Genomic DNA, 12,512 nt, shown 5'->3' on the forward strand with positions numbered 1-12,512 from the left:
TTGGAAGACTGGATCCCTCTCTAACGGATTTCTTCACTTTTGTAGTGCCCCCAAGATGTAGGCTTACATTCGACAAGCTGTAACATTTTTTTCTCATGTTAAAATCGACCAGTTTGTTGGCATACCACTTCTGTTTCTTTTTTAAAAAAAAAAAAAAAAAAAAAAAAGCTGAAAACACTGCCAACAGCAGCAATGAACCACAAGAGAAAAATACTTCAAAAAGTTTTAAGACCTACCGGGTGATTGAGAGCTTATATTGACCGTTTCGTAAGAACCTCATCTCATTCAACTCTAGAATGCCAACAAGTGAAGTGGTAAGAGACTGTGAAACACATTGGTCATGAATGAAATTTAGCTGATAGAAATAAAATTACATTTGAATAAAAAAAATATTATTTGAGTGGTATATAACAATAATTTCATGCTAAGATAAGATTTTAGAAATCCAATTAACGAAATAACTATATATATAAATGTATTGTTATCAAAATTTTGCTAACTGAGATTTAATTCATATGGCTTCCAAATGTTCTGTTACAAGTGCAGAGTAATTTCAAAGTTTTGAACCACTAAGTAAAAGTTGAAATAAAAATACATTTTTTTTAAGTTGGATTTTTCTTTATTTTTAATGAAGGTTGTCTAATATCGGATAATAAGGGTTCCTACTATCGGACGCAGATTTCATTAGGAGAATTAAAAAAAATCAGAATACTGTGAATTATTTTATTTTAATTACATCTAAATTGTATTTCACTGTGTAAAGATGTACAAAATAATCAACTGTCGAAACATATTAATTTATATTTAACTATATATTGTCCTACTTATCTACAGGAGGCTATCAAAAAGTGAAATTATTAAGAAAATTTCAAATAAAGGACTGTCACGTTGTTTGGTCAGTGTCTGTAAATAATTCGCGTGCCCATCAAAGATATTGGACTCAGTATCTATCGTTCACACTTTTATCAAGTTTATACATTTGTGAACAAAATACACATTCTTCATTAACGTTATTTTCGTTCTAGGTTGATAAGAAAATAAACTAATTAATCTTCTTAAAAAGTATATTCATCATTCAGTTTATTTTTGGAAGTATGTTTGCTCGTAGGGTCTGCATTGCGCTTTGATTTCGTGGAAGGAAAATGTATCTTGAGGTTTTACTTTTGTTTATAGTATCATAAAAAGCTTTTATTTATTTACTCTCATGATAAACCCTCTGGCTCTGGTTAATGACACAGATCGTGGTGTAAGTAGTGAAATTTCTGGATGTCATTTACGAAAATTGCGAAGTCACTTTTTACTAGCAAGACCTTCAAGAGCAAAGGGATATTCTATATTGTTTCTCACTGGTATCTGCAATGATAGTTATCCCATGTCATACATAATGAGCCCGTAAATACGTTGATTTATAAATTTACAGTTTTCTACAATTTATCGTTCAAGTTTATCACGTAAGAGACTCATTCTTCCCAATCTGGTTGATATAACATCTTTTATGTATTCGCACTTATTGTCTACATAATTTTGTATTGAAAATTGATGGACATTGAAGAGCTAAGATGCCTTCAGGTATTCCATTTCTTTTTCCGTGACGGGAGTAACAGCCTGAACTCTAGCATCAGAATATCGCTTCTTTCTTCAAGCGGTTTCTGCCATCTGTGATAATCTAAGTAACAAGTACCCTAATGTCGGGACAAAAACAAAAAATGCATCTCGCTACATAGGCAAACATGTAGCGAGAGGCATGACATTAAGAGTGTAATGGACGGCAAATTAGTGCAGCTACAATAACAATTGTTAGACTACAGGTAATTGGAAGGGACATTTCTCCATATATGATATTGGGAAATCGTCCGATATTCGGCATCTACTCTATATACTAGGGTGGTCTTTATTTTGGAACTTATGTGTTCTTTTGAGTCTCACCCCCCTAAAATAGTTCTATATTAGGCCAGAGTAACCCATGAGCAAAATTAGCTCAATAGAATATTATTAAATGGTGACACAAGGAACCTCAAGTTTTGAATACATTTACAATAACCAATATGAGACCAAGGTACATTGTAAGTTAATAAACATATATTCTAATGGTAATTGGACCTAACTATTATATGGTTAGAGTTAAGTTGAAAGTAGCATCACACATGTTCTTGTATTTGAAAGCACTCCACAACATGTTAAGCGAGCACTTCATTTTGCAAATTTTGGACATGAATTCAATATGGCGGATATGAAGATAACCGCCATGATGATACTATGCAATAATAGATGCAGTTTTACCTTGCCCCTATCCAAGACATGGCGTCACTCCTTCTATTCGTTTTAGACTTACAAGGTAACCTTGCCTCATATTGTATATTGTAAATACATTGAGAACTTGAGGTCGTTTAAGGCACCATTTACTATTATTCAATTGAGTTAATGTTCTCATAGGTTACTTTAATGTGATGTGAAACCATTTTAAAGGGTGAGACTCAAAAGACCTCGGAAGTCGAAAAACAAGGATCATTAATATATATATGAGACCATATTAAAAACGCTTCTTAAGGACCAAATCATAGATAGTTTTATTTCCTTTTGTCCTTTATTATAAATTATTTAATTTTGAATGTATCTACCAAGCGTTCGAAGTAACTATTTCTTTTTCTAGTTTGAGCTTATTTGTGGTTGATTCAGGCCTTTGATGCGAGAGATACGGATTTAATTCCCGCTGATGTAGCTCGTATTCCACATTAAGTTGTAGGTCCATACCTCATAGCCTGTACAGAAAAGTTTGTTAAGCTCTATAAATATAAAATAAAAAATCGAGCTGTAGCATATTTGATTTGTTAAGAGAAAATATTAATAATAGTGATTCACCTTCCACAGTAAGTTATGGGTAGCAGGCATTCCATCGGTAAATCACTCATCAATGGTGCAAGGATTATCTTGCTTATTCTTAGGCTGTGGTGGACAACATCGTGTCCATGAATTATCCTGTTTTCTATAAAATTTGCATTTCACGAATCCTTCCATAATAATTCTCTTCTGCTGATTACCCGTCCCTTTAGTCTACGTGATACAACGCTGGAATGTTAAACTTTTTTTTCATTTTATTCAATAATAGCTTTAGGGTTGTAGCCGAAGTGTTCTGGAAGTTTCCGAGCATCATAAATTTCTCTCATACAAACATGAAATTGTGTGGTCCCATGCCAAAGCGGACTAACTGGCATGATACAACTCTCAGTTCACAAAATGTCACTTTATCTCAATTTCATCACAAATGTAGTTAGTCCGTTTTGGCATGGGACCACCCAATTGTTCTTACAATTAATTTAACAGGAAATGTGTGTGTCGTAATTTCAATATGAAGTGGTAACCTGATTTGTGTTTACTTACAGTTGGATAGGGAAATTGCTAGCTTTGCAATAGTACAAGCTTACTTACTCTCACGACATAAGACCACAACCCACTCGGTTCATGAAGCGGTATCCTCAATGAACGTGTGTTAGAGGTAACATTCTCCAGCGTAATTGCATCTGAAAAGATAAAGTTAGCTCCCTGCTCCTTGGAAATTCGTACTTACTTAATCAAGAATGGAACGGCTACCAGCTTGCCTGTCAGGTTAGACATTAATGCTATAACAGACAGACTTTACAACATTTTCAAATAAGGTAAACCTACTAGAGAGATACAACATATGCTATAAATATAGAAGGCATAATGCCTTCCGAGCATGTAGAGCAGTTCATTGGATAATCATTGTGTATCTCTAAGATATAAATTATGAACTTAGATTTCCTCAAAGGTGAAGTATGTTAAAATAGTAGAATGGTGCAAATGAAATGTCCTACCTGGGTGCGTCATTTTTAAAGACCCCAAAAAATGAAAACTGCAGTACCTAGTTCAACAAAATAGACACCATCTACAACTACACACTTTTGTCATTGTCCAGCCAACAATTGAATTCAAACTACTACTCGAGTTTGAATCCAAAACAGTACACTCATAGTGTGGTTTGAGCCTCTGAACATGCATTTCGAAAGCCAGTTTGGAAACATATATATGGAAACTTAACTTTTTGTTTAACTAACATATAATAATAATAATAATAATAATAATAATAATAATAATAATAATAATAATAATAATAATAATAATAATAATAATAATAATAATAATAATAATAATATGTAAATTATAGTCATTTGAGTGTGAAATATTCCGTCTAAAATCCCTACTACAAATATTATATTTCCTCATTAATAGTGTCCGTACTATTTCAAGTAAATGGTAAATTGAAATAAAAAAAAACAAAAACATGACTTGTCTTGCAAACTGTAGAAAAGATGTAAGTTGACTATTTTTTTTAAACCTTCCCCCATATCAGATTATCTAATTCATGTAAACAGGTTTTTGTATTTCACAAAGTTGTCGTTTAGTATCTTCCCACTAGGTGACATATTACTTTTATTGCCCTATTTTATGTTTTGTTACTGTGGAATTGCATTCCAACACGCTAGGATGGGACGGGAAGCATGAAAAATCACAATACAGTTATATTTCTTTTGAAGTTTTGTTTTTGAATTTGTAGGTAAACATTTCACTTTCAAAACTACCCAGCCAACGGGACGTCTCTTAACTTAAAAAAAAAAAAAAAAAAAAAATCCGCTAAGAATGCTAAGAAATCACTTTTCCAGATCTTTCTATTAAAAATGATTATATCTAAAGGATAATTTTTCCTAACACGTGCCCTTTGAAATCGCGAAAACAACAAACATTAGTACAGACAATTATATAGTATTTGCACAGAAGAGAAAATTTTCTATTGGAGTTAGTTTAGTATTTGCTGTATGTTAGATGCTTTTCTTTTTTAATTAATTCCTTTACCCCTAAGCGGCGTCACCAAGAACTATTATAGGAAGAGCAATCCTTCATAACTCAATTCCATTTGTTCCACTTGCTCTTATCAAATTTACAGCGTATATAAACAAATTGAAATTAGGCTAAGAAAGCGTAACGTATGTGAAATGCTAGTTTCATTAGCGTGGAACAAGACGGAATGTAGTTTAGAAAAGCACAAATTAATTGTTTGTATCCAAATGAATGCTTCTTACAAGTTCCAAAATGATATTAATTAATTAAATAAATTAACAATTTATTGTCAGTTCTAGTTGCTGACTATGCATTTCACATCTCACTGTACTAGCAAGAAATTACCGATTATTTTAGCTGTAAGGTTTTAGAATATTTCCTCAGAAAAGTATTTTTAAACTAATTAATAAAATTAATTTTGCAAATTGGTATTTTTAACAACATTAATTTCTTTACTATCTTTAAAATAGTTATGATTTGAGCATATTTAAACTGGTTTTCCTAACGATGAATGAAAAAAGAAAGATAAAGACTTTGGTAGTTTATTCCTGCGGTTCTTCAGTTTCTATTTAATAAAGAGTATTGTTTATCGTTTTGTTTGTAACGTTAAGAAATGTTAAAAACAAACTTAGTTCCGTGCTGTTACGTATTCATCATGTTGGATTGCTGTTACAATCATCACACTTTTTTGCTATCAGCTATCCAACGAAGGACGAATGACCAAACAATGTGAATGGGACATACAAAGAAAGGGAACAAAATGAAAGGGGCATAGCATGTGCCGCAGCAACAAAAACTGCAAACTAAACAGAGCAGAATTACTATCCCTCGCATGGTCCAGCACGCGCTCCCTTAAAATATCGTAACATGTCTTTCCTCCCCCCAAAAAAGTATTACTACTTTAAAACCCAGTGGCATAATATCTACCTGCCAGGGCAGGGCGCAATAGTATAAAATTATCTTATAAAGCAATTTTTTCTCGTGTTTCGCTAAAACACAGAACTGCGAAACCTAGCAATCGAAAATAGAAAACGAAAGTAGGGAACTTCCGCGACAATATAATAACTTGTGATATACTGGTGCCGTGTAGTTTGCCTCGGTGCGGTTTGCCACAATTCGATATTGGTGTTCTTTGTTACAGTATTTTCATCGCGGATTTATCAGATTTTATTATTGTGAATATTTACATATACCTGGCGTAACAGCTAAGTATTATCAGGCATCTTTACTGTTCATCATCTTTGAATAAGTGGTAAGTGTTCCCGCCTTAGGAACGAGAGAAGTATCATATAGCCTTGCTGCTGAAAAAGAAAGTTATGTTCCGAACAAACGTGTACAAAACACTTCCTATTCGTACGATAGCTTCATAAATTGACATAATTAAATTGCATTTTCCATTTTAACAAAGTCCTTAACCACTTAAGGACATATTCCGAGTTATCCCGTTTATTTAAAAAAAAAGTCAATTATTTTTCCGAGTTATCTCGTTACGTTTGTAACTTTCTTATTCCTTTGTATTTGTCACGAATTAGTGTTCGAGGTACTTATTTTGCCCAACAGATGTCTCTAAGGGTATTATAAAATGTCTAGTGGCTTTGTGCTGCAGTACCACTAGCGTATCTGTGTGGAATTTTATGTAGTTGTTCTCTGTATCACTTTGTATCGAGAATACTCGGGATAAAGATCATGATACCAAGTAGGAAATTTGAAACGTTGTTTTATTGTGTATTGCACAACACATTTGTATATAATTTAGCAATAAGCACCATCCCTGCACGAATATTTCACCTATACCTTACGTCCCTATACTTTCTTCTTACAGCCGCGAGATAACTCGCAATGAAAATTTGCAAGTTTTTTTTAGTTTTTATTAAGCACTACAAAGGATTTATGAAGTGATATTTTTGTTATGAACTCTTATATTCAAACAATTCAAACAAGCAATAAAAAATAAGGGTATTTCTTGGCAGAAAATCTCCTGATAATTAAGTTCTTAAGGTGTTAATTTTACCTCCTGTTATAGAATGTTCTGTTTTTCCGTTATACAATGTAACTAAAGAACCATGTTCTATATACTTAAGACGTGTATAGGTAATAGTTCGGGCCTTTGCAAGAATAGGAAAGTTACAAAATCCAAATTGTAATAACGCTATACATGTTAACTTCCGAAGCTCAAAACTGATCTGATGTAGCCCTTCTGATAATTCTAGGTCGTTTCTAATATCCCGAAGTAAATTTCTGTGGAGATAACACATAATAACCTCAAAGTTGGGGTTTTGGAGATCCCGCTTATGATAATGGTAAAAGTACCCACGCTTGCTTACATTTTTCTTTGCGCTTTTTATACCAATACGTGGACGCTGAATCCATCAGGACGATTTTGTAACATATTTGCCCTTAGTATTACGAAAATAAAAGACATCAAAACAGCTCTTTGATCTCAAATAGTTTCTGATTAACGAAAGTTTACTAAGCCCTCTCTCATCTGAAACAACAGTCACTAGCAAGGTAATGGCAATTCTGAGTAAAATGCAAAAGGTTCAGGAAACATAAATTGTAACTTCAATTTATAAATTTCGTTGAGAATGAAAATGACAGAACTTTATTTTCTGTTGACTTGGTCAGATCCAGAAAAGTAAGGGCACATACTGGCTTATACATTTGATTTTGTCGGACAAGATTGTCACTCATATAAACAGTATAGCAGAATTCCACTATTGCGTCTGTGTCATCCAAGATATTTATTCTGAAGAATGACTTCAGAATTTACACAAGTGTTTCTCATTTCTTCACACCGAAAATCCATTTGAGATACAATATTGTGTACGATTGTACCTAAAACCCACATTTGGATCAAAAGATCCAATATATTTCAATCAAAAATTTTCTTGTACGTCTTATATCAGGAAAACTACATACAGTGTAGCTAAACCCAAACTATCAGATAACTCACATGGGAGGGTCCCACAAGTTGTCGCTAAAATCTGATTGCCGCATAGTACATCTAATAGAGCGTTATGAGAAATGAACATGAGCAAAATTTAAGGTGCTATGGACAAGAAGGATAGGAGCTACGGGGATTCAAAATTTGAATATCCAAAGAATTATATCATGAAATTATGTACGTTTAAAGTAAATATCTTGAAAACTGTTAAAGCAATCAAAACGAAAATTGCACAATATAATAAGAACAAAATGTCCTATCGAAAACCAGAAACAGTGTTGCCATAGGTGAAGCAGTGTTGCCAAATCAGTATAAAAATATTTTGTTTGAAATAGCATCATATACAAGTGTGCACAGATTTAAAATGCACTATTATCACTAAACATAACAGTGAAGTGTAGTGGTACAGTGTTGCACACAATTGGAGCTACGTGTGCTGAAAATTTACAATGGGATTACATCACTCCCTTACGAGTAGTCCTGAATATATGCCTAGATTCAACGTTAGCTACACATTCAAATACACAAACCGTACATCATATTAGTATTGAAACGTATTTGGCGGGATTCTAAGCACTCAAATGGCTACCTTGGCTGCTTGAACTTAATTTGAACAAACTTAACTGTGCTATTAGCAGTCGAGATTGCAGTAACACGATAGCGTGTTTGGCGCCCTCTCTATATATATTCTGTTTGTAAATGTAATGGATTTGATTGTTATAATACAGTCATCTGGCAACGTTTAGCTGATGGGTTAATTATGTGTCAATCTTTACGATTATGAGATAAGATAAACCAGTTGTAGCAATACTGTGGCAAATTGCACCAAAATCAAGTTATAGGAAACTACACCGTAGCAAAACACACGTAATTGGTATACTATTATATTCTTGCTAATTCTTGGCCGGGTGGCTCTAATATGTACTTCCGTGCACGCGAATTCAATTCAGAATTTTAAATTTTATGATTGAAATAAAAAAAATGAAAATATATGTTTATCTTCTTTAATTATATCTTATGGGCTAGCGGTTTTTGAACTTTCTAAGATTGTGCTGCTCTTCACATTCAAAGATTTTGTGTGACGCCTTTGTATCATTACTATTATTAATATTATTATTATTATTATTATTAACGTTCAATTTCAAATTGATGGTATTTCCTTTTTAAATAAAGTGATTGCCATTTGTATCATTAGCATGCATTATTATAAGTTTGAAAAATTTTGTTGCATATAATAGTTACATGTTTATATATATATATATATATATATATATATATAATGACAATATGTAACGTTCTGTACCTTATGCGTATAGTTTCAATTTTTCATTAGCATTTGAAAACAAGAGATTCGCACCTAAACCTTTGTAGAACAAGTATTTTGTGTGTACTATACGATTCGTAGCCATATAGCTTAAAATAAAGGCAAGTAACACGTAGTTTGGAACTCCCCATTATAGAATAAGGAAAATAGTGCAAGAAAAGAGGCTACTATTTCATACCCTATTCCATACGTTGCTTTAGCTACTACAATTTGTAATGAAAATAGAGTCAGCTAAGCATCTCATCTGTTTAATTGAGGTAGAGTGATTAAGAAATGGACCTAGAAAAAAAAAGAAATCACAATATTCTCTCTCTTAAACACATGATGACACTGCTTGTGGCACAGTTGTTTGTGCGATCAGAAGTTAGTATGTACCGCTTTCCATATTAATTTGTTACCTACATACTTCAGTTATTTTAAAGCATGAGAAAATGTAGAATATTACGCTGTGAGCAATGTTCAATTTGAATTAAATTTGTGATGTAGATAAATTTCCAGTTTCAAAGCTCAGAAGCTTTCCTACTCTTTGTGTTATTTCTGTAGACTGAAGGATTGATTTTTCTCTTATATTGAATGAGTTCCTCATCTTACAAAAGTCTATTCATAAATCGAGGTATAGCTTCAAAAAATATGTCAGGAAATATTTATTTAAAATAAATAAAAAAAATAATACACGAAACGCTTGTGGATTTAAGAACACAGTCACGATACTATAATGCCTTCAACTATCATGAATAAGCTAACGGAAATATTTGAGCCATCCAATAGAATTTTAAAACTTTCTATCCATGTAATTTTTCGGTAACTTCTTCTTCGGAAGAACCACTGATGTCTGGTGGCTTTTGAGTTATCAATTAAAATGGCAGTATTTAATGAAAGTAAATATTTTCACCGAATTTAATAGACTTAACTGGTATTTAACATCTTTGACTGTTATAAATATAATAGATTAATTCCATTAAGTGTATAGGTTAATCTTCGTTCGCTTGTGTGGTCGGCATTCACACCACTTTGTTACAAAGTAAAGAAAAGAAAAGAAAATAACTCATACACGCATGATCTCAATGCGCTGGGTTAGGTTAGCAAGAACGTCAAGTTCTATCTAGTTTAACTATTAACACAACATATAGTGCTGGTCCTATTATCTCATTATGTTTGTGATAATGAATTCTAACAGTTACTATTATTGGATATCCAGTTAAAACTTTGAAAACGTTCCTACTTTCTTCAATTCTGGTTACAACTTATCCACATGAGCCTCCTAGACTTGATGACTCTGTAGTTCCTCGTTTTAAAGTTTCCGTCATTCCCCATTCCTGTTCCTCTTGTGCCTGAATATTCATCTCAGGATTTTATTCTCAAATACTCTGCGTTCTGCTACGAAGTCAAACTTACCCTATAAGGTAGAGCTTAGACTCAGTCTGACATTTCTCTGTGTGTCTGTCTCTCTCTCTCTCTCTCTCTCTTTCTTTCTTTATTTATTTATTTTCATTTATGATTCAGCATGTGGTCCTCCTCGCATATGGTTATTCCTTTCACTTTTTTAAAAAAATCTTGAATATTGCGTTAACTGATACAGTGTAATGAAAATAATGAAAATTATTATTATTATTATTATTATTATTATTATTATTATTATTATTATTATTATTATTATTATTATTATTATTATTATTATTATTATTATTATTCTGAATACTGCAATTCTTTTCTTTAATTTCAGTTCCCCGTCATGCTGACGCCTGACGAGAGGGAAGAAATGGTTTGGTGTTCGGACCAGGAATTCGATAACATCGTACAGCATCTGAACATGAGGGTAAGTACAAGAGATTCATCACAATTCTTTAACAAAATATGTATATTGTTCATACATTTGAATTATGATATACATGAATATGATGTATATTCTAATAAAGGTAATGCTTTATTCTTAAAATACCGGAATCCATCTCGCTGCTCTAGTGGCTAGCAGGTGTGCCTTTGATGCATGTGGTTCCGAGTTCGATTTCTGGTGGTAGAACAAAAACAAATAATTTTATGATCATTCAGTTTAATTGATCATCTGTCTACTTTAGCCTAAATGGCATAACCATGAGACGTTAAGATAAAAAAGAGGCTAGTTCGTTTGAAAATAGCGGTCCACAGGAGTGTGGAAATAGTTGAACTAAACTATGGGCGCAGTTTATTTAACCAAGGACACAGAATAAAAGACATCTGTTTGGCCCAGATAAATTTGAGTTTGGGTGTCGCTTTGAAAATCTTACTGATCTTTATAATCTCCTTGTCCGTGTCGAAGATATGGGAGCTTCCTTGTGGCCAAGCCGTTCGCGGACACACCTTCGGCACGGGAGACCCAGATTTGGTTCCCGGAGGGAGTTCGTGTGGTTCGGATCCCACGTTAAGCTGTGGGCCTACGTTTCATATAGCCTCGCTACTGAAAGGGACGCTAAACTCAAAATCAAATAGAAGATAGCGTTAGATGTTGTAAGGATTTCGGAAGTAATGACAATCAAGTGAGGTTAGTTCAAAACTGTTCGTTGCGAGGATTCTCTTGCTCACTTTTAGTCATTCAGTAAAATATTTTGAAGAGCGGGGATGATTTTAGTGAAAAGTCTCACGTGTGCAATCTCTCATTTGATTATGTGTTTAAGAAAAAAAGTTTTCTGCAACCGGTCTTGTAATTTTAGTGTTATTGGTTCTTTGAAAATAATCAGGTATTATTCCCCATGAAAATTCATGTCTTTTGGGTTCCGTATTCAGCTGTAGATGTATTTCTAATGTAGTCTCGGTTTAGAAAACCGAAGTCAATTCACACGAAAAGAACTTGCTGCAGCTTTAAAGTAATCGAGGTTTCAATAAGAATTTTTATATATCCACTCCGATTGTAATTTTGGAGACATTAATCCTCTCTAAATCTTTGAAGTTGTATTTATATTTTCTTATGTATTTTAGTTTTGCGTTATCAATTGATATAAATAGAATTCACCTCAGGGGAGAGAGTGGAGGAGGAGGCAGTGACTTTTAGCTGATCGCGTTTTGAGGTGCTCAGTGGATATCACACTGAACATGAGATGTATCATTGAGTGGTATTCAAAGCTTCCTCCATTCAATGGTAAGGGAGAGTGTCTCAGACTCACCACGTCTTTTATCAAATATTTTTTATTTTTTGAACATGATTCGTCTTATCAAGATTTCAAGAGCTTAATCGATAAAACGCTGAAAATTAGTTGATTTCCACTTGTATTTTTATACTCCCTAAAACATTCTTCGTTATTATTATCAATAATAATAATAATGATAATAATAATAATAATAATAATAATAATAATAATAATAATAATAATAATAATAATAATAACGGCTCATTACCTTAGGAAGCATTACGTTATG

The 12,512-nt window shown here is 32.9% G+C and overlaps 1 protein-coding gene across 3 annotated transcripts in view; it reads left to right on the top strand.

Annotated features, from left to right (window-relative positions):
* LOC145688374 (uncharacterized) overlaps nucleotides 1-12,512 on the top strand; it is a 726,484-nt gene that overhangs the window by 176,998 nt on the left and 536,974 nt on the right. For all 3 annotated transcript variants that reach the window (XM_081762541.1, XM_081762538.1, XM_081762537.1), the window contains exon 2: nucleotides 10,846-10,938. In XM_081762541.1, coding sequence (XP_081618667.1) covers nucleotides 10,846-10,938 — 93 coding nt within the window. The remainder of the gene's footprint in view (nucleotides 1-10,845; nucleotides 10,939-12,512) is intronic.

Source organism: Thermobia domestica, chromosome 6 (assembly GCF_964235325.1).
Source record: "Thermobia domestica chromosome 6, izTheDome1.hap1.1, whole genome shotgun sequence".
NCBI lineage: Eukaryota > Metazoa > Arthropoda > Insecta > Zygentoma > Lepismatidae > Thermobia > Thermobia domestica.